This window comes from Nannospalax galili, unplaced genomic scaffold, assembly GCF_000622305.1.
Source record: "Nannospalax galili isolate Female #2095 unplaced genomic scaffold, S.galili_v1.0 scaffold1368, whole genome shotgun sequence".
Taxonomy (NCBI): Eukaryota; Metazoa; Chordata; class Mammalia; order Rodentia; family Spalacidae; genus Nannospalax; species Nannospalax galili.
The window spans coordinates 116,128-139,577 of record NW_008358007.1 but is presented as its reverse complement, the minus strand read 5'-3'; the positions used below and the strand labels follow the sequence as shown (position 1 = coordinate 139,577).

The 23,450-nt window shown below is 42.3% G+C and overlaps 1 protein-coding gene across 5 annotated transcripts in view; it reads left to right on the top strand.

Moving 5' to 3' along the window:
- The window catches only part of Znf304 (zinc finger protein 304), a 56,672-nt gene that overhangs the window by 25,448 nt on the left and 7,774 nt on the right, over positions 1-23,450 (top strand). The window contains exons 1-3 of one of the 5 annotated variants that reach the window (XM_017795105.2): positions 17,347-17,597; positions 19,595-19,669; positions 23,212-23,338. In XM_017795105.2, coding sequence (XP_017650594.1) covers positions 17,583-17,597; positions 19,595-19,669; positions 23,212-23,338 — 217 coding nt within the window. In that variant the 5' untranslated portion in view covers positions 17,347-17,582. Of the gene's footprint in view, positions 1-17,346; positions 17,598-19,594; positions 19,670-23,211; positions 23,339-23,450 lie in introns of those variants that run through there. The other 4 variants (XM_008856067.3, XM_029557679.1, XM_029557680.1 and 1 more) reach the window with 4 other exon arrangements.

Below are 23,450 nucleotides of genomic sequence, written 5' to 3'. Positions count from 1 at the left end.
CCCTAGAAAATACAAACAAGTGGGCACTTTATTTTTATTGAATTATTGCAATTACCATACAATATAATTTAATGGTATTTAAATTCCCCTCCCCTATCCTTATCTCCCTTACTGCCCTCCGCCCAATTTAATGTACGCTATTATATGTAATACAGCTTGTAGAGTCGGGTTTGTTTCCAATGTATCCATCAGTATAGGTTCATCCACTGGAGCCTGGTTAACATATCAAGAGTCCCATCCTTGTAAGACACTGCCTCTCCCCCCGCCAGCACCATCAGTTGCCAAAAGTTCCTTAGGTTAGGTTGGGATTTCTTACCCACTTCCCCTTATCTATGCTGGGATTTTGTCTTCATCAATGGGGTCTTCCCTTCAAATTTTGGGAGGCATTCAGGGCCTATAGTGATAGCCTGTGTTATTTTGGGGAGTGTCTTGGACTACTCTGATCAACAACAACTCGAAGGGAGGTTTCTCCTGCCTAGCACTATGTATTTTGTTATATAGACTTCAGCTATACAGATGAATTGTATATATTGTATGTGTATTTTTCAGTAAGTCTTTGAATTAATATTGTTTCCCTCTGGCTTTTCACATCATGTAAGCATTGTTTATCTTCCCTCTGCTGTATAACCCTCTCTACTCCGTCTCCAGTTAAAGTGGCAATCCTTTTCCCCATTTCCCCCTTGATAACACTTGTCTCCTAGGATCCCCTCATTCAGTCTCCTTTTTCCTCTTAACCCCTGTGATTCTTTGCCATTTTCCTGGCTCCTGCAGTTACATCAGGATATATAGCCACATCTAAGAATTTGGAGCTAGCTAAGATTCACAAATGAGAGAGAACATATGTTACTTGTTTTTATGAGTCTGTTACTTTACTTAGTATCTAACAGTTTCTAGTTCTATCCATTTACCTGCAAATTGCACCATTTCATTTTCCTTTACCCTGAGTAGAACTCCATTGTGTAAATGTGCCACATTTTCATCATCCACTCATCAGTTAGGGGGACAGTTTAGATTGTTTCTATTTCCTAGCTGTTGTGAAAAGAGCAGCAACAAATATGGCTATGTGTCTCTCAGTAGAATGAGTTCCTTGGGTATATGCCAAGGAGTGGTAAAAAGAGTTCTCTGATTGCCACAGTGGTTTGCACTAGTTTGCAGTTCCACCAACAGTGGATGAGGGTTCCCATTTCCCCACATCCTCGCCAGCGTTTGGTGTCATTTGTTCTCTTGATCTTAGCCAGTCTGACTGGGGTTAGATGAAGTGTTAATTTGGGTTTTCATTTCCCTAATTACTAAGGATGTTGAACACTTTTAAACTGTTTCTTAACCATTTTTATTTCTTTTGAGAGCTCTCTGTTCAGATCCATAGCCCTTTTTTGGTATTTTACGTGTATGAGTGTATTATTTGCATTTATGTCTGTTGCACCCATGTCATGCAATGCCCTCGGAGGTCAGAAAAGGGCATCAGATCCCCTGGAACTGGAGTTGTGGTTCGTTGTTAGCAGCCGTGTGGATGTTGGGATTTGTCCCTGGATCATCTGCAAGAACAGACAGTGCTCTTAACCAGCGAACCATCTCTGCAGCCCCCCATAACCCATTTTTTAATTGGGTTATTTGTCTTCTTTGTTTTTTGAGTTCTTGATGTATTCTGGATATTAATCCTCTGCCAGATGTATAGCTGGTGAAGATTTTCTCCCACCCTGTGGGCTTCCTTTTCCTTTTGGTTCTTCCTTTTGCTGTATGGAAACTTTTTTAGTTTAATGACGTCCCATTTGCCAATTGTTGACCTTAATTCCTGAGGCGTTGATATCCAATTTAGGAAATCCTTTCCTGCACCTATAATTTTTAGGATATTCCCTATGTTTTCTAATCATTTCAGTGTTTCAGGGTTCATATTGACAGCTTTGATACATTTGGAGTTGACTTTTGTGCTGGGTGATGGGTATGAGTCTAATTTCATTCTTCTGCACATAAGGACCCAATTTTGCCAGCACCATCTGTAGAAGATGCTCTTTCCTACAGTATATGTTCTTTGTCAAATACCAGGTGGCTGTAATTGCATGCACTGTTTGTTCCATTGATCTACAAGTCTGTTTTTGTGCCAATACCATGCTGTTTTATGGCTATAGCACTGTAATACAGATTGCAGTCTTGTATGGTAATTCCCCCGGCATTGCTGTCTGTGCTCAGGATTGCGCTTTGGCTATCTGGGGTCTTTTGTGTTTCCATATGAATTTTGGGATGATTTTTTTTTTTATTCCTGTGAAGAATGCCATGGGAATTTTGATTGGGTTTGCATTGAATCTGTGCATTGCTTTTGGTAGGATGGTCATTTTTTCTATATTGATCTTTCAATCCATGAGCATAAGAGGTCTTTCCATTTCCTGTCTATTTGGTATTCTGTGTGCTGTTTGTATCTGTATTGTATGTCTTTCCTTAATTTAGAGATAAAGTTTCTGCTATAATCCTCTTGAAGAGGATTGCCATTGACCTGAGATGTTTCTCCTCCTCCTATACCTATGACGCACAAATTTGGTCTTTTCCTGGTGTTCCACATTTCCTGCTTGTGCCATTCCTGTGTTTCTTAAAATTTTTCACATTTTTTGGCTGAAGTGATCCAATTCTTCAACTTTACCATCCAGTCTGATTTCCATTTCATTAATTCTGTTGGTGAAGCTTTTTCCTGTCCATTTATTTATTTATTTATTTATTTATTTTTGGTCTTTTTGAGACAGGTCTCCCTGTAGCTCCCAGCTGGCCTGGAACTCAGAGATCTGCCTGCCTCTGCCTCCTGAGTGCTAGGATTAAAAGCATGCACCACCACACCCAGCTTTTTCCTGTCCTTTCAAATTGGCTTAATTTTTTCAATTCCATCTTCATGTCAGCCTGTGTTATTTATTTATTTATTTATTTATTTTTGGTCTTTTTGAGACAGGTCTCCCTGTAGCTCCCAGCTGGCCTGGAACTCAGAGATCTGCCTGCCTCTGCCTCCTGAGTGCTAGGATTAAAAGCATGCACCACCACACCCAGCTTTTTCCTGTCCTTTCAAATTGGCTTAATTTTTTCAATTCCATCTTCATGTCAGCCTGTGTTTTCTTCACATTTCTGTCTCTGGTGAACCTACTTTCAGATCCCGAATTGCCTTTGTCACTTCGTTCAGCCCTATATTGTATTTTCTCGTCCTTCAGTCAGGAGTTTATTCCTGTCCTCTATGAGTTCTTTGTGTGTTGTTTAAATTTGTTGAATTCTTTGATCATGTTTATGATTATTCTTTTAAGTTCTGTGTCCTGGGTTTCCTCTAGGTAGTTCTCATTGTAAAACACTTGTACAGGAGTGGTGGGCTTTGGTGGGGACACACTTTGGTTTTTCATATTATTTGTGTTTTGGGTTGTCATCTGGGCATGTGGATTTCTTTTGTTGCTTGTGTGTCTGATATGAAACCCAGGCCTGCCTTTGTTGAGTTGAAATTTAATTCTGTGTATATTGTTGCTGTAGCTTGGTTGTGCTCTGATCGGGTATGTATAGTTACTTGATCTGTGCATCAGGTTCTCTCTTTTGATTTTTTAGTGTAGGGACCAGATAGATCCAAGCAGGCTAATCAAGAGCTCTCCCACTGAGCCATCTTGATGGACCTTTTTTCATCATTCTTTTTCAAGACTATCATATGCAAAGTCAATTTCTCATGAGCAACATGTTTTTGAACCGTGCTGTCATATTATCTTTATGTCTTAATAGGTATAGATATAGACCGTTTAAATTTAAAATATTGGCTTGTTAGCACTTATATAGGCTGTCTTAAAAAAAAAACCCTCTGGGCCTAGAACCAGCTTTTTAAAAAAAATATTTCATTTATTATTTTTATATTTTTATGTGTATGCGTGTATTGCCTGCATGTAGGTGAGTGCACCTGTGTCGTGCAATACCCACAGAGGCCAGAAGAGGCTGTTGGGTCCCCTGGAACTGGAGTTATGGACAGTTGTTAGCTGCCATGTGAGCTGGGATTTGAACCCAGATCTTCTACAAGAACATTCAGTGTTCTTAACCTCCAAGCCATCTCTCCTGCCCCAGCTTATCATTTTTTTAATGATTTTATTTATTATTTTTACTTTATGTGTATGAGTGTATTGCCTGCATGTGTGTAAGTGCACCCATATCATGCAGTACCCTCAGAGGTCAGAAGAGAGTGTTGGATCCCTCTGGAATTGGAGTTAGGATAGTTGTTAGCTACCATGTGGGTGCTGGGAGTCAAACCCAGGTCCTCTGCAAAGAGCACTCAGTGCTCTTAACCACTGAGCTACCTCTCCAACCCATAAGACTATTGTTTTAAGATTTTAGTTTGTGTTGTTTCTCTCATTTTTGTTTCTTCCTGTGGGTTACTTCAGCAGTTTTAGAATTCCATTTCGTGTATCGGGGGTGGTGTCTGTTGTTTTGTATTTTCAAGCATTTGTAAGCATTAGTTATTACTGCATGCATGTATATCTGTCTTAGTTTCCTTTCCTGTTGTTGTGGTAAAATCCCCTGACCAAAGCCACTCGAGAAAGGCTTTACCTGGCCCACAATCCAGGTTACAGTCCATTGTGGGGCGGCTGGGGTGGCGGGAACATGAAGCAGTTATAGGTGTTGCATTTGCAGAAGAGCTGAGAGCAGTGAATTGATGATTGCCTTCTGGTTCTCAGCTCACTTTTGATTCTTATACAATCCAGGATCCTCTGTCTAACGAATGGTGCCACCCACAGTGGGATTTCTTCCCATTTCAATTGGTACATAATCAGTTGAATCCCCCACAGACAGGCCCACAGGCCAACCTAATCTAAACAACCCTTCTTTGAAACTCTTCCCAGGTGATTCTAGATTGAGTCAGATTGATAGCACCAACCATCTCAATACCTTAACACAGCTCACTTATCCACTTAACACTTACATGCATAGAAAGTTGACTTCCCTTAGGTACTTTTTTCATCCCCATTGTCTCCATTCTTTTTCAGGAACTCCAGTAACACGAATGGGTCTCTCCACCTCTCACTTTTTCTTTTTTCTTTTTTTTTAAATAATTGAGAATTTCATACACGGATATAAGCATATAAGGTGTTTTGATCAAATCCCCTCCAACTCCTTCCATATCTCCCCATCGCTTTTTTCTGATAACTTCATGTATTCTTACTACTACCACTACAACTACTACCACCACTACCACTACCACTACCACTACCAAAGAGGTAGCCCTGAAATCTTTTAAGAATTAGATAAGAGCTCCCAAATAATTTCAACATTTTTGGCCTTTGGAATGGAGTATGTTGCTAAGAGGCCCAAGGACATTTTGACTTTTAGCCAACAAACTGGGTACTTTTCTTTAGGGTCTTTTTTTTTTTTTTTGATTTTTTTTTTTGAGACAGGTCTCCCTGTAGCCCCAGCTGTCCTGGAACTCACTATGTAGACCAGGCTGGCCTTGAACTCACAGAGATCCGCCTGACTCTGCCTCTCAAGTGCTGGGATTAAAGGCGTGTGCCATCATGCCCGGCTCTTTGGGGTCTTTTTACACTAACTGCCTAGCCAATTCCTACCTCCTATTTTTATCACACCATTCTCTGAAGAGGTTACCCAGCTTACTCTGGCTTCTTGATGCTGAACAGGGATGGAGGGTGAGGCAATTGGGGTACCTCTTCAGTGAGTCTATCTAAAAAGATTCCCAAATTGCATAACTCTTATCTGTAGTGGGAAAAGAAAGTCCTTGACAGGTGAATATGGGATGTGAAGGAGAAGTAAAGGCAAGAGTAATTAGCATTACAAGTTCCAGACAGGGAACTAGAAAAAAGTCAGAACAGGGCAAATTTCAAATGTTCATATGAGAGTCCATTGGAATTTCTTGACAACAGCTTCCAAAAGCATCCCTCTGTTGGGTTCCTCCTCATTTTTCTTTTGTCTGCCAAGGCTGGACGTAACAGTGATAGATTCAGGATTTGCTTTCAGTCATTTTGATAGCTGTTGGAGTGGTTAGAATCAGTGTCAGTTCCCTCTCAAAGGCATCTAGATCGGGGGAGAAAACAAATTTATCCATCATTTTAGAACAATAGCTGGTTGTCTCCCTTAGCTACAGGTGGGCACTACAGTATTGGAGACCAAGATTTGAAGTCTTACATCTGAGCAGCACTTCCTGGTTAGGAACAAAATCATCAATGAGAAATAATTGTCTAAATAACTTTATGTGGATGTAAGCCTAATGTCTGGGAAGTGTAATCCCTTGAACTCTTTAAGAAATACACTGATGACTTTACTCTTTAGTTGGCCCAAATAAATCATTTGATATTTACACTTAAGGTCGTTTGAGAATCTGTTCCTCAGGGGTCACATGGGCTGGGGAGGAACCCCTGGCCCCTTTTACCAGTTCCATTTATGTGAAGATAAGTCAAAGATCCTGCTTGACCATGGCTGGCTTCACTTGGAAGCATGGATGAGATGTTTTGTCTGAGTTGACCCTCGTCTTGTATACTGGACACTGGTTCAGGTCCATCCTGTGGGGTCTCCATGGCCTCCCTGAACAAAAGGACAGGTGACTCACCATAGTTACAGGAAATTTTGAAAGATGTTTCATAGTCCCCTGAAACTAAGTTGACCTTGGAAGGCAAAGGGCAAAAACTGTCCTTTAAGTCCCTCTGACCAGATTAGTATAGGCCTCAAAGTTAAACATCCAATAAGGTTAGTTCTACCAGTCTAACTTTTGATTACCATGTTCTATGTACAGAAAGCTTGTGTAAAAAACCAAATGTTCTCAGATAAACCTTGACTAGATATATAGTTTGTTCCTTAAACTAGTTGACTAAACTATGACCTTAGACATTTTAAGATTATGTATGTATTATTTTTGTCTGATCCTTTATATATCATAACAAACCTACATAGACATTCATCACTTGCTTAGGCTTCCTCATTTTTTCTATTTTGGAAAATATCTCCATTCCCATATCCTTTTAACATCTTTTACATTCTCATTTTCTTTTTTTTAATATTTTATTTATTATTATGTTTATGTCTATGCATGTATTGCCTGCATGTAAGTAAGTGCACCCATGTCTTGCAGTGCCTACGGAGAACAGAAGAGACTGTCGGATCCCCTGGAACTGGAGTTACAGACAGTTATTAGCTGTCATGTGGGTGCTGGGATTCGAACCTGGGTCTTCTGCAATAGCAGTCAGGGTTCTTAACTGCTGAGCCATCTCTCTAGCCCCTCATTTTCTTTTTTTAATAATTATGAGACATAATAACATTAACAAATAAATTTTCCATCTGTTGTGAGAATTCTTTTCCTGGAGATACTAAGCAATGCTTATTCCCTTTTAAAGTTCTAGTGTCAAACCAATGTTTGATTAAAGTTTTACTGGGAAACCAATGAATTTTCTGAGCTTACTTACGAAGATAACTGAGGGGTTGCTGAGGTATATGTATGACCTGGTATGCACACTGGAATGACCTGGTATGCACACTGGAAAGCCTTTAGCCAGCATGGGTCATGCCTTCACTTCCTAGCCTTCCCCAGATTGTATATTTTAGCCCTCCCCAAATCCAGGAGGCCATGTGTGATTAGGGCCAAATTACATAGTTGGCTGGGAAGAGTAGCTTGATAATCCAGTGAGGATCCAATGACCCTACTTGGCCTTCCTTTAATGAATGAGCACAACCATCAACAAGCCCAATTGTAATGATGTTTAACAATCAGGGTCAGCTGAAGACGTGATGATGGTAGTTACTTCATGCAGAAGGGACTGTGTATAGCATCATCTTATTAAAAGGACCTGGAATTTAAAAGGATTTGGTGCTGGGATCCACGTATGAGGGAGAACATACGTCGTTTGTTTTTCTGAGTCTGTGTTACTTCATTAGTATAGCAGTTTCTAGATCCATCCATTTACCTGCAAATTTCATTACTTCATCTTTCTTTTCTGCCGAATAGAACTCCATTGTGTAAATATATTACACATTTTTGTTAACCACTCCTCAGTTAAAGGGCATTTAGATTGCTTACATCCCTTAGCTATTGTGAAAAGAACAGCAACAAACATGGTTGTACAAGTGTCTCTGTAATAGGATGAGTCCTTTGGCTCTATGCAAGGAGAAGTATAACCCGGTCATATGATAGGTTCATTTTTAGTTTTTTAAATGTTCTCCACACTTTTCCATAGGGGTTTCCCGAGTTTGCAATCCCACCAGCAGTGAATGAGCATTCCCCTTTCTCCACATCCTTGCCAGCATTTGGTATCATTTGCTCTCTTGATCCTAGCCAGTCTGATTGGGGTAAGGTGATACCTTAGGGTGATTTTCATTTGTATTTCCTTAATTACTAACGATGTTGAACAGTATACAACCTCAGCTCCCTCCCTCAACCTTCATACCTTACCCTACAACATGTCCTCCCACCTTCATGTCCTTTCTTCCCCCCTCCTTTTTTTTTGTGGGCGGGTGTATATGTGTGTGTGTGTGTGTGTGTGTGTGTGTGTGTGTGTGTGTGTGTGTTAAACCTGTCAGATGTGTCACTGGTGAAGATTTTCTCCATTCTGTGGGTTTTCTCTTAGCTTTTTTTATTGTTTCTTTTGCTGTACACCTTTTAAATTTAATGAGGTCCCATTTGTTGATTGCTGACCTTAATTCTTGAGCAACTTCTGTCCTATTTAGAAAATCCTTTCCTACATCTATATCTTGTAAGTTACTGCCAATGTTTTCTTCTAATAGTTTCGGAGTGTGCAGTTTCACATTGAGGTCTTTGATCCATTTGGAGTTGACTTTTGTGCAAGGTGAAAGATAAGGATCTAGTTTCATTTTTCTACAGGTGGAGATCCAGTTTTGCCAGCACCGTTTGTTGAAGATGCTGTCTTTCCTCCATTGTGTGTTCTTGGCACCTTTGTCAAATATCAGGTGGCTGAAATTGCATGTACTCGGTTTTGGATCTTCAATGATGTTCCATTGATGTATGTGTCTATTTTTGTGCCAGTACCATGCTCTTTTTATGACGGTAGCTCTGTAGTATACTTTGAGATCTGGTGTAGTAATCCCCCCAGCATTGCTCTTTGTGCTCAGTGTTGCTTTGGCTAAAAAATAAAATAAACTATTGATCTCTTCTTGGTTTAACTTTTGTGGTTCCCATGATTTTAGATATACATCCCTTTCTTTTAGAGTTTCAGATTTAATAGAGTATAGGTTTTTAAAATATTCTCTTATAATGGTCTGGATCTTTTGGGTGTCTGTTGTGATGTTTCCCCTTTCCTCTCTGATTTTTTGTTGATTTGGATTTGCTCTTTCTTTCTTTTGGTTAACTGGGCTACAGGTCTGTCTATCTTGTTTATTTTTTCAAGAACCAGCTCTTAGATTCATTGATTCTTTGTATTGTTTTCTTTGTTTCTATTTCATTAATTTCTGCTCTGATTTTATTTCTTCTCTTATGCTGGGTTTGGGATTTGATAGATAAGTGTTGGGTCATTTATTTGGGCTCTTTCTAATTTTTTAATATAGGCACTTAAAGCTTTAAACTTCCCTCTTAGGACTGCTTTTTTTTTTTTTTTTAAGTCTTTTTGAGACAGGGTCTCCCTGTAGCCCCAGCTGTCCTGGAACTATGTAGACCAGACTGGCCTTGAACTCACAGAGATCTGCCTGCCTCTGCCTCACGAGTGCTGGGATCAAAGGCATGCACCACCACTCCCGGCTAGGACTGCTTTTGATGTGTCCCAGAGGTTGTATTGTATTTTCCTTTTCATTAAATTCTAGGAATTCTTTAATTTCTTTCTTAATTTCTCCTTTGACCCACTCATTATTTAGGAGTGTGTTGTTTAATCATCGTGAGTTCATGTATTGGCTAGGGCTTTGTCCAGTGTTGATTTTGAGCTTTATCGCATTGTGGTCCGATAGAATGCATGGAATTATTTCAATTTTGTTGTATTTGTTGAGGTTTGTTTATGGCTCGGTATGTGGTCAATTTTTGAACAAGTTCCATGGGGTGCTGAGTAGAAAGTGTATTCTTTGGTGCTTGTGTGGAATATTCGAAAGATGTCTGTTAGGTCCATTTGATATATGGTATCATTTAATTCAGATGTCTCTCTGTTTATCCTTTGTCCAGTTGACCTGTCTAATGGAGACAGTGGGTATTGAAGTCCCCTACTATTACTGAGTTGGGATTAATCTGTGTCTTAAAGTCCTGTAGTGTTGCTTTTATGAATCTGGGTGCTCCAGAGTTTGGTGCATTTAGGTTAAGGATTGTAATATCTTCTTGGTTAATTGTTCCTTTGATCAGAAAGAAGTGAACCTCCTTCTCTCTTCTGACTAGTTTTACTTCAAAGTCTTATTTTGTCATATATTACAATTGCAACCCCTGCTTGTTTCTTAGTGCTATTTGCTTGGAATATTTGTTTCCATCCTTTGACCTTAAGGTAGTGCCTGTCCTTGAAGGTGAGATAGGTTTCTTGCAGAAAGCAAAGAGATGGATTTTGTTTCTTAATCCATTTGCTTAGCCTGTGTCTTTTGACTGGGGAGTTCAGTCCACTGATATTTAAGGTTATTATTGAACAATGTGTATTTGTTGCAATCTAGCTGTTTTTATTCTTTGTCTAATTTTGTGTTTCCTAGATTATACTTTTACTTATTTTCTTTCGTTGCCCCTGGGGTCTAGTTGTTTCTTTCTCTGCTCTCTGTATTGCTTCAAGTATTCTTTGAAGGGCTGGTTTTATGGACATGTATTCTTTCAGGCTATTCATGTCATGGAAGATTTTTCTTTCCCCCTCAACTATAATAGATATTTTTGCTGGGTAAAGTATTCTGGGTTGGCACCTATTGTCATGTAGAACTGGAAATACCTGGGTCCAGACTCTTCTGGCTTTCATACTTTGCATTGATAAGTCAGCTGTAATTCTGATGGGCTTTCCTTTGTATGTGAGTTGTTTTTCTGTTACTGCTTTCAGTATTCTCTCTTTGTTCTGTACATTTAGTGTTTTTACTCTGATATGTCATGGGGAGTTTCTTTTCTGATCCTGTCTATTTGGTGCTCTATGTGCTTCCTGTATTTGTATGGGGATGTCTTTCCTTAATTTTGGAAAATTCTCTTCTACAATCCTGTTTAAGATCTGGTCAGTACCATTAACTTGAAATTCTTCTCTTTCTCTATGCCTATGATACACAGATTTGGTCTTTTCATGGTGTCCCACCTCTCTTGCATATTTCATTCCTGTGTTTTTAAAATTTTTTCATAATCTTCACTTGAGCAGTCCAGTTCTTCAACTTTATCCTCCAGTGTTGATATTCTGTTTTCCATTTCATTCATTCTAGCGGTGAGGCTTTCCCCTGTTGTTTCAGTTTGGCTTACTGAGTTTTTCTCTTCTTAATTTCAGCCAATTTTTGTCAGTATTTCTATCTTGAGAGTTCAGTCAGAAGTTTATCCCTGTCTTCTTTTAGTTCTTTGGTTTGTTTGTGTGTTCTTTACATTTGTTGAATTCCTTCATCATGTTTATGATTGTTCTTTTAAATTCAGTGTCCTGGCTTATCTCTTTGGGGTTCTCCTTGTAGAAGTCTACAGGGCTGGTGGAGCTTGGTGGGGACATAGTGTTTTGGCTTTTCATTTTATTATTCTTTCGTTGTGATTTTGGCATGTGATTTTCTTTTGTTGTTTGTGATTCTGATATGTGAATTAACTTGAAATATGTTTCTGTTTGTATTATTGGTGTGCCTTGGTCCTTTTCTTATTTATGTAAAGCTGGTTGGTTCAGGTTTCATTCAGGTTCTCTCAGGTTTTATTTTGGAGGGAACTGGTGGCTTCAGATCAGCTACTTAGGAGCACCCACAGAAGCCCAAGTCAGGTTCCAGTCAGGTGCACTCAGGCTTCCTTCTAAGGATTGGAGCCCTACTAGTGGGAACTCAGAGCAAAATTTGGGAAATTCCCTAAGTGGGGGTGGGGGGGCAATTTTGGCACTCTCAGTCCCTATGCCAGAGGGAGGCCTGAAACAGGCACTCTAGGTGGTCTGCCGAGATCACAGCTGCTACACAGATGGAGTTCGGAACCCACCCTCTTAGGCTGTCTGCTAAGATCTCAGCCTTATCCTACCAAAGCCAGGTCTGCCCAGGGTCTTGGGAGGGGCCTCATGCAATCCCAGTCAGGGGGATGGGTACAGGCACAATTCGGGGAAGCTCACCACCACTTCTAGGCAGGATCTGGGCACTTTCAGGCAGTTCCCTGTGTTCTCAGCCCCTATGCCAGAGGAAGGCCCAAACAGGCGGTCTGCCTTATTTTCTCTTTTCATGCTGATTAATTTTTATTGAATGGAGCTCACCATTCTTTGGTCATGTCTAATCTGTTGAGCTTGTCCTATGATTGTTTCATAATTATCAATAATTTGCATTTGGTTAATTTTTGTAATTGGGAGGTTTGTGTTGGGAGCTATGTATATAACAGCAGTACTGTTACATCTTAAAGGAAAGGGGTCTCCTGTTCTAAGGTTTCCCCCCTTTGTGTCTGGACACACACTCCTGCTTGACCCCTCCTGTCTTTCATACTACCATTGTTCAGTCCTTCATTTCGTACCAACCACCCTTCATAGCTGCAGCTCTGCTCAGGTTTCCAGTCTGTTGGCTCCCTGTTTGCCCACCAAGCCCTGCCTGTTCCCCTTCCTTCTCAGCTCTGCTCTTTCACCTGGTCTGCCTACTCTGAGCCCATAGATTCACAGTCCTTCCACTGCACAGACACCTCGCCATGGCTTCAGTGTACCATGAGCAAGTCTCACAAAGGCTCCTTTTACCTCTCAAGTCCCTTAACCACCTCTCTGACTTAAAGGCTCTTTTCTGGCTTCTGTGAAGTCTTGTTAAAGTCATTGTGTCTTCTACCCATTGTACTTCCCTGATCTCTCGTGGCCCTGACTTTATAGCTTTCTGTTCCTCTAGGGTAAGTTCCCCCATCAAGGCATTTTACTCTGGTCTGTTTTTCTGTGTTCACTGTCCTTGAGTCCTTACCTGCCAGTCATCCTTCTGCCTCTTTTCTGTACTCAGCTTGTTATGGAGTGTTCTACCACGTGGCCATAGAAATGAATCATAACTGAGTAAGCCAGTGGTATCACTGTGTGGCAGTTGCTCTGTTTGGCACACGTCACCTGTTTAACCATTACAACATCTATTTTGTATGTAATATCAATTCCTCCACTTTACAAGAAGATTAAGGAATTTGCCAAGGTTGCATGTTTCTGAAGCTTGGATTTAGGGACTGGTGGTGCTGAAGCCTGGCTTCACAGCCCATGCCCCTAAGCGCTTCATTACCTCAGAGGGCAGGCCTTTATTCTGGTAACCAATCATTTTTACTAAAATGGATGAAACAATGCTCATTTATCTAAAATCATCTGTTCTTGTTTGAGAATATATCCTGGTGATCTCTTCAAACAAGTGAGACAAACCAAACACACTCATCAGCCTAGAACTCAAAATCCTCTTGTTTCAGCCTCCCAAGTGCTGGAATTATAGGCATGGGCCATCTCTCTCTCCTTCCATCATCCCTGTATCCATCCACCACCCTTCCTCATTCTGTTCATTCTTGAGCAGACCTTCCATGGGTATGTGCTTAGGTGGATGGCCTCACATCCCCAGCATGGTAGTTTCATTGTAACTTTTAGATCCATAAGCCCATGCATACAGTTGGTACCACAGACAACCTGATGACCTTGAAGAGAATCTGCGTGAACTTTTATGTGTCTAATGGGATATCACATCTGACGCACATTACTGGGAGTTTCTTCAAGCTATGCTTTGAGCACCTGCTGCCTGCAGTTGTACACTTCTGGGATACCAGGTGTTCTATGTGTGCCCATTGCCTACACAATTTAGGCGCAGGGATCCTTCCACTGCTCCTTTCTGAAAACAGTGTGGAACCTGAGATATAAGTTGCAAACTCTAAGCAAGAGTGAAAGTTGGAAGCTCCAAGGATAAGCAGTCTCATGCCTACTCTAGTGAATCTTACCCTGATGGATGATGTTGCTTTTTTCTATTTTGTTTAAGTTTTGTTTTGTTTTTGGATTTTAAAATTGTGTGTGTGTGCACCTATGTGCTTGCACACATGAGTGTGTGTGTGTGTGTGTGTGTGTGTGTGTGTGTGTGTGTATGCTTGCACACATGCATGCAGGTGTCTGCAGAGGCCAGAAAAGGGCATCAGATCCCCTAGTGCTGGAGTTACAGGCCAAAAGTGGTGAGCCACCCAGTATAGGTGTTGGAAACCCAACCTGGGTCCTGCGGAAGAGCACCAAGCACTCTTAACCACTGAAAGCCATCCCTCCAGCCTGTTTTTGAGACAAGATCTCGTGTATCTCAGGCTGGCACCATATATGACACGATGATGAACTCTCTATGTACCCAAGGATAACCTTGCACTCCTGATCCTCCTGCTTCCTGGAATGACAGGTGTGTGCCACCATGCCCAACTGGGACTCAAGTTTAACAAGTATTAAGCAAACAAGTTCCTACAATAAATGTGAAGTCATGGCTTTGGGGTGGACGTTTGTATGCTGTTATTAAAAAGAAAAAAAGTCACTGAATTTTTTCATTTTTTTAATATTTTTATTGCGGTTTTGTGCATTTCATATAATACATCTTAATCAAATTTAGACTCCCACCCCCCAATCACTGCAAGTTTTAAGAGTCTCCAGAATTTAATACTGATGATCAGGTAGAGGAAACTTGAGAACCTCGACGTTGCCCAGTATCTTCTTTGCATAGTGCTGTCCATCAAGCAGCTGAACTTGCAAATATTCCGTGTTAGCATTTATTACTCTAAACACGTAGTGACCAGGTGCACGCAGTACATTTCCATAGCACTTGTCAGCAATCTCGAATCTATTTGTTCCCAGTAATTAGAGACTATGGGGTTCATAACACGTCCTATATCATGAAATGTTTATGAATAATGTAAGATTAAAGAATATTGTGGCAGCTTAGTCCCTTTCATGTATGTGATCTGTCGGTGAGTTTCGGGCGGTTAGTCCCACCAAGAGGGCCCTCTGCACTGATGGCATGCTGGAGTCTTGGGGGAATCTGGTCTCTGGGTGTTAGGTGCAGCTTTCTTTTTATGCAGACATCGACTCTGATGGTCCCTCTGCACTGGAGGAAGCTGGCGTGACTGCCTGGAACTGGAGTTATGGGTGGTTGTTAGGTGCCATGTGGGTGCTAGAAACCAAATCCAAGTCATCTGCAAGAGTAGCCAGAGCTTTTAAACACTGAGCCATCTTTATAGCCCTTGTTTTTGGTTTTTTGAGACAGGATCTTCCTGTAGACTCAGTTGGCCTGGATCTCTCTATGTGGACCAGGCTGGCTAAAGACATGTGTGAGCACTTAGCTCATCATATATTTTTATTCTAATTTTACTCAGTGTGATTCATCCTTGAAAATAGTTGCTCACAAATATAGGTGCTCTAAAACAGCAATGCCATGGGGTCTGATTGTGAAGTGAGGGTATTTGTTTCTGGGAATATGTGTCCTATAGAACCCTAGTAAGGAACATGATCAAAATATTTTCTTTGTTGAATATTGCATTGCATGGAATGAAACTATATGCATTCCATTTGAAAATGGACAGGTAACATGTTGATTGACAGTGGGCTCACAAATACACCAAAATATTATTTCCCTGGAAATCTTGAAATTTGTTTTCAAATTCTTGTATTCAGAGGGTTGTGCTTAGTCAACATGTCAAAATGCTTAAAATACTTTGCACTAGCTATTTCTGTTTCATTTGAGACACTTGTGATTTGAAGCACTGTATTGATTATGTTAGCTCTACTTTGAAGACACATGTTTAAATAATTTAAATGAGTGGTTAAATCCACTAGAAATATTAAATCTAAGTCACTTTTCAGCTCTTCCTGGAATTGGTAATGATTTAATCCATTGGCCCTTAGGAAATTCAGTCTTGATGATGATTTGTGTGATGTTATCCGTTATCCTTTTTTTTTTTTTTTTTTTTTTGGAGTCAGGGTCTGACTCTGTAGCCCTGTCTGCACTGGCCTGGAACACACTCTGTAAATCAGGCTGGCCTTGAACTCACAGAGATCTGCCTGCCTCTGCCTCCCTAGTGCTGAGATTAAGACGTGCACGACCATGCCTAGCCAATGCACTTTTTTAAAAAATATTATTTTAATTTTATGTGTATGACTGCATTTCCTGCATATGCGTAAATGGCACTGGAGTCGTGCAATGCCAGAGGGTACCGGATCCCTGGAACTGGAGTTAAAGACGGTTGTGAGCTGCCGTGTGGATGCTGGGAACCAAACCTGGTCCTCTGCAAGAGCAATCAGTGCTCCTAACTACTGAGCCATCTCTCCAGCCCACCAATGTACATTTTTAATGCTTTTTGCATAAAATTATTTTTATTTGGATGAGTGGTTTGCCTGAATGTAAATGTACCACATGTGCAGTGCCCTCAGAAGCCAGAAGAGGACATCAGATCCCAGGGAACTGGAGGCACAGATTGTTCTGAGTCATCCCATGTGGTTGCTGGGGATCCAATCTGTGTCTTCTGCAAGAGGAGAAGGGGGGATGGAGAGATGGCTCAGTGATTAAGAACACTGGTTGTTCTTGCAGAAGACCCGGGTTCGAATCCCAGCACCCACATGACAGCTAACAGCTGTCTGTAACTCCAGTCCCAGGGGATCCGACAGCCTCTTCTGATCTCCAGGGGCATGGCATGACACGGGTGCACTTACCTACATGCAGGCAATACACGCATACACATAAAATAAAAATAATAAAGAGGCAGGTGGATCTCTGTGAGTTCAAGGCCAGCCTGGTCTACATAGTGAGTTCCAGGACAGCTGGGGCTACAGGGAGACCCTGTCTCAAAAAGACATATATATATATATATAATAAATTTTTTAAATGTTGATATTCTATGCAGTGCTACTTCGTTAAACATGAGTTTTGTTTGGCAGAAACGTTGTCTTCTATTTACAAGTCACTCTGTCAAACCAGATAGCCAAATTTGCTAGAGGTCCGTTTCACTTTGCTAGAGAAAGCTCCCACACTGGGCTTTGAAAACCTCCAACCTCTATCTTCAAGGCTGGTAGAGATGAAGCAGCTCTCCCTGAACCCCAGGAGCTGGAAGCTTAAAGAATGAGTCGTGCTGGCGACTTGTGAGGCTTGGCATTAGTCCAGGTGACCACGGAAATTAGGGCTCATCCCCTGCAAGTTGGGTTGGTGCCCTGAGATACTGTTGCTCCTTGGTAGTTCACGCCAAAAACCAAGGAGTACTGTATACGGCTGGATGCAAGACAGAAACTACATTACCCATGATTCTGTGTCCAAGGCGCGGCTTCTGGTGTCGCAATTGTGATGTGTGTCCTGGCGCTGGATCTATCCACCCTTGGTTAGGAGTCCCAAGCCTGGTCACTTCCCACCTGCTGAGCGGAGCAGGGAAGGACCGGGAGACCACAGGGCCTTTTTATATGCCCGTGTGACTCCTGTTCGTGTCCTGAGTCTGTTCCTCGAGCCTTGTGTTTCTGCATCCTGCAGGCCTAGGTCACCCCACGTGTGGGGTTTCAGCTGAGCCGCCCACCGCCTGCTCACTTGGCTGCTGCTCGGGATTTCGGATGGACCCGGCACAGGTGAATAGAAGGCCCCCAAGCCCTCACATAGATAAAGGCTTATGCGCCTCCTCTTCATTCCTTCGTTTGAGTATGCACACCCACTCGGTGGTCAAGGGAAGGGCAGGTTCCGGTTCTCAGCATCCTTGGGGTGAGGTGTGGAAGGGTTTCCAAGGTGCCAATGCTTGAACGTCACAATGAGTTAGGAGAGTTCCAGAAAACTCAAGTGCCTGTACCTCGTAAGAGGCGGGGTTCAGGCTCCAGGTAGGAATGGCAGCCGGAGGAACTGAGTTTCTCTTCCGAGGATGGTGGGAGCCAGGGGAGTTTTAGTGAGAGATGGAGGGGCTGTTCCACGGGCCTTAACAGCGTTTCCCTAGTTTCCAATTGGGAGCTGGGGGACAGGGAAATCAGGATGTAGTCTAGGGCGTAGTCCAGGTGAGTGTTGATGGTGGGGTGGCTGTGGTGGTGAACCCAGGGTGTTTTGTACGTTCTTGAAAAAAGATTAGTGTCCCGCACAGAACTGTGGAAATGAACACCAGGCCCCAATCTTAGTCAAAGAATTACTGGCAACTGATTACTGCTGGGTGAGGAAGAACTGATCTTCTTAAAGGGAGAGACTCTATTTAGGCTGACTGGATCCCAGTGGATGAATTTGCACTGAGACACATCTGGGAACTCTAATTTTACATGATACATAGGCCTTAACACAAATGACAGAATGTATGAATGCCATGGGGGGGGGGCGTGCCAAAGGGAAAGGGATATAAAGATGATTTTTCTCCCGGGTGTGGTGGCACACGCCTTGAGGCAGAGGCAGGTGGATCTCTGTGAGTTCAAGGCCCGCTGGAGCTACAGGGAGACTCTGTCTCAAAAAGACCAAAAAAGTTCAATAAAAAATTAAGGGGAAAAAAATAAAAGATTAGTGCATCCATGTCATTCAATGCCTGTGAAGGCCAGAAGAGGGCATCAGATCCTCATGAAGAAATAACTGCCCTGTGGATGCTGGGAACCAAACCCTGGTCCCCTAGTACTTCTGCAAGAACAGCCAGTGCTCTTAACTGCTGAGCCATCTCTCCAGCCCTATTTTGTATATTCTTTAGATAGGCTGACCACATCATCTGAGGAGACCTTAATATCCTGGGCTTCATTGCAGTCACCCTTTCTGCCTTTCAGTCTAAGGACCCTGAAAGGAGGTCATTTATAATTAAATGTTCTGAGGCCAGATTAGAAATTATATCTAGAAGTTGGAACTACTAACCATCAATGAGGACTGATGAATATATTAACCTCAGGAACAGACAATCTTAACTTGGAGTAAAGATTAAATTAGGAGTGCTCAAGGGGCCATGGGTCCTTACTGTATCTGCTGGGAAGAGGAAGCAGATGTAGGGGCAGGAGTGGCAATTTGGGAAACAGGGCTTCTGTGGGTTTGTGTTTTGTTTTGTTTTGTTTTGATTGAGAAAGGGTCTCCTGTAGCCAAGGCTGGCCTCAGGCTGGGGATTGAACTAAGGGCTTCATGCATGCTAGACAAGCACTCTACCAGCTGAGCCACATCCCCAGACTTTTGGAAAATTGGAAGGTATTGAGATGATTTGATTCATAATAGACTCACCCTAGCTTTCAGGTTAAGAGAGACTGTGGCATATGAGGGAGATGTCTACTGCGGTATTTTTATTTTGTTTTATTTTTAATTATGTGTAGGAGTGTTTTGTCTGCATGTATGTAAGTGTACCTCTCTTGCACAATGCCTGTGGAGAGGAGAAGAGAGCATTGAATCCCCTGAAACTGGAGTATAGACGGTTATTAGCCACCAGGCACTGGGAATTGAACCCAGGGCCTCTGCAAGAACAGCCAGTGCTCTTAACCACTGAGCCACCTCTCCAGCCCCTACTGCTATATTCTTGATAGTATCTGACCCAGAGGTATGAATTGTAGAGGTCAGACAAGTTGGCAAGTTTTGTGTAAGAGAAAGTTGTGAATTTTGCATCAGTTCTTAAAACCTTTATTATTGTTTGGAGGTGGAAGCACGTGCATCAGTGGCATGTGGAGGTCCGAGGACAACTTTATGGACTTGGATTTCCTTCCAGCTTCATGTGAGTTTCACAGAGCCAACTTGGTTGTCAGGCTTGTGCAGCAAGTGCCTTTACCCGCTGAGCCATTCACTGGCCCTTGGACTGATTTTTTTCTTAGTTTATTTGTTTTGAGACAGGATTTCACTTTGTAGTCTTTGCAGGCCTGGAACTTTGTATGTAGACCAGGCTGGCCTCATACTCACAGAGACTTGCCTGCCCCTGCCTCCCAAGTGCTGGCATTAAAGCATATGCTATCACACCTGGCCCCTTGTATAAATTTTTAAAGTAGAATGACAGGATTTTGTGACAAAAGCTAGTGAATGAGAAAGAAGATGAGATGGTGCAGCTCGTGGCAGGATTTTAGTGGTTGTATCAAGAATTAGGTCATGCTGGGGCTGGAGAGATGGCTCAGTGGTTAAGAGCATAGGCTGCTCTTGCAGAGGACCTGGGTTCAGTTACCAGCACCAACATGGTGGCTAACAGCCATTTGTAACTCCAGTTCCAGGGGATCTAGGGCTCTCTTCTGGCCTCCACAGGCATTGCACTACACAGCTACACAGTCCACTACATATAATTTTTTTTTTTTTTTTTTAGAGATTAGGTTATGTTCCCAGGCGTTGGTGGCACACACCTTTAATCTCGGCACTTGGGAGACAAAGGCAGGTGGATCTCTGTGAGTTCGAGCCCGCCTTGTCTCTATAGTGAATCCAGGCCAGCTGTGGCTGAAAAAAAAGAAGAAAAGAAAGAAAGAAATGAGGTCATGCTTAGTTTAAGTTCCCAGTACCCTTTACCTTTAGATGAGGCATCAAGCAGTTTTAGTTTTAGTTGAGGCATCCAGAGTTTTTATTGTTGAAGAAATCAAAAAGGTGAGGGCCAGTGGGTGAAGTGAGGTCGAGCTATGTGGTATTTCCATGCCAGTGTTACAGTTATACCTGAATAAACAGCCTCTTAACTTTTGTTATAAGAATGGGCCTGAACTCAGAGTACCCGTTCTCCAGATCTCTCCTGGAACCAGGCTGCTGAGTAGGTCTCACCTGTGTTTTTATTCAAAACTGTTTCTCCAGCATCATATCTGGGGAACTACAAGCTTGGCTCTACCCTTCTTTTATCTAAAACATCTCATCCACACAACGCTAAGCATTCTTCTCAGTCTTCATTGTTTTCTGAAAAGATGGACATGCTGCCTATCAGAGCTTGATTTGCTCTTTCTCAAGAATACCCACTTCATTCACTACCTGTGGGTAGAACAGCAAACTGAGGCTCCAAGGAATCAAGACCAGGTCATAAGAGCACATGGCTCAGTGAGTCTGTTTGCAGTCGATTTTTGTTTGCAAAGCTAATTCAAAGTCATTAGTCCAGATTCTGTCCATTTTGTAAGTCATTCCTACAGAGCTATGACGTAGCTTCAAGTCATGATGGCACAGCTGTTAGTGACAAAGATCCAAGTGAGGACTGAAAGCTGCGTCTGTGGCTGTGATGCCAAAGTGTTAATGGTGACTGTTACAAAGAAAGGTGGGCTCTTTCTGGACACAGTGTATAGACAAGGGATGCTGTGGAGATGCATATGGCACATGTCAGGAGGTTGCTGATGGTGTTAGTGCAAGTCTCACCTGCAAAGAAGAAGGTGTGGTCCTAAGAGTGTGTCTCTTGGGAGGAGTGTGAACTGACAGTATTTTCTCTTTTTTAAATTAATTTTATTGTATATGTATGAGTGTATTGCCTGCATGTATGTAAGTGCAATGCACGGGTTAGAGCCCCTGAAACTGGAGTCATGGATGGTGGTTAGCTGCCATGTGGGTGCTGGGATTCAACCCAGTTGACCTGGAACTCAGAGATCCTCCTGCCTCTGCCTCCTGAGAGCTGGGATGAAACATGTGCATCACCATGCCTGGCTTTTTTTTTTTTTTAAATTATGTGTATGAGTATTTTGCCTGTATGAGTGTAAGTGTACATTACATGAGTGTCATGCATTGCCCTCGGAGATCAGAAGAAGGTGTCAGATCCCCTGGAACTGGAGTTATGGACAGCTGTTAGCCACCATGTGGGTGCTGGGAATCAAACCCAGGTCCTCTGCAAGAGCAGCCTGTGCTCTTAACCTCTGAGTCATCTCTCCAGCCCCCAAGTCTGGCTTTTTTTTAAAAAAAAAAATTATGATTTTTTTTTATGTGTATGAGTGTATTGTCTGCATGTATTTAAGTGCACCAATGCTGTGCAGTGCCCAAATAGGTCAGAAAAGGGTGTTGGATCCATTAGAATTGGAGTTACAGACAATTTGTAGCCACCATGTATGCTGGGAACCAAATCCAGGCCCTCTGCAAGAGCAGCCAGTCTCGATGACTGAGCCATCTCTTCGGCCTTATTTTTAATTGTGTGTGTGCATGTGAGTGCAGGTGCCCATGGAGGCCAGAAGATGTTGAATTCCCTGAGCTCAAGTTACAGGTAGTTGTGATCTTCCTGATATAGGTGCTGGGAACTGAACTCAGATCCTCTGCAAGAGCAATAATGCGCTTAACTGCTGAACCATCTGCCATCTCTCCAGCCCTGACAATCTCTTTAAGTTTTTGAGTTTTTATTCTGTGTGTATATGTAATTTATTCATGGTACATGCCATAGCGCACACATATGACGGTCAGAGGACAACTCTGCAGGGTCTGTTTTTGCTTTCCACCTTTATGAGGGCTCCAGGGATCAAACTCAGATTGTCAGAATTGTGTGGTAAGTGCTTTACCCACTGAGCCATCTTGGAAACCCCTAGACTGATGATCTTATGGCCCTGGTATTGATGGCTTCTGTGAGAAGCTCAGCTGAGATTTGGCTGTGTGTAGGAAGCATAATGTTAACAAGACAGAGAACTGATAGAGTATGTAAGACCTTTCATGCCAGATCCCATGTTTAAAATTCAGTTTATCGTGTGTGTGTGTGTGTGTGTGTGTCCATGTCCATAATGTACTACAGTGTGTGCATGTGTGTGTATTAGAAGATAACTGTGGAGGCAGCTCTCTCCTTCCATGTTTTTGGGTTCCAGAGCTCGAACTCGGGCCATTAGGCTTGTGCAGCAAGCATCTTCACCTCTGGGCCCTCTTGCTCGCCCCAGATCCCATGTTTAATTGGCACCTTTTAAAAAAATTTTATATTTATTTTTTGTGTGTCTGAGTGTATTGCTTGCATGTAAGTGCACCCATGTTGTGCAGTGCCCACAGAGGTCAGAAGAAGGTGTTGGATTCCCTGGAACTGAAGTTTCAGACACTTGTTAACCATCATGTGGGTCCTGGGACTCGAACCTGGGTCCTCTGCAAAAGCAGTCACTTAACTGCTGAGCCAGCCCGCTCTCCAGCCCAATTGGCATCTTTTTGCATATTTTCTGATTCTGTTATGGAATGGACATAGTGGAGAGATATGGGGAGGGAACAGGTACTAATGGTGTCAGGACTTAGTATATCCTCTTAGGTGGGCAGCTTAGGGAGGGGAAGGGACTGAAGGATGTGTGTATGTGAGTAGACAGACTGAAGGGTTGTGTCTGTGGGAGATGCTGCTTGTGGGCTTAACTGTCCCCATCATGCTAGGGCTATGTGACCTTCGAGGATGTGTTCGTGGACGTCTCCTGGGAGGAGTGGGGGCTCCTGAACGAGGTTCAGAGGCTGCTGTACCTTGATGTGATGCTGGAGAACTTTGCACTTGTGGCTACACTGGGTAAGTTCCTGTTGTGTTTCTGCATGGCAGATTCCACATTTAATGGTTTACCATCCTGAAAGGTTATCTCTCAGTTTAAAAAAAAAAGATTTATTTTTTCATTTGGTTCTTT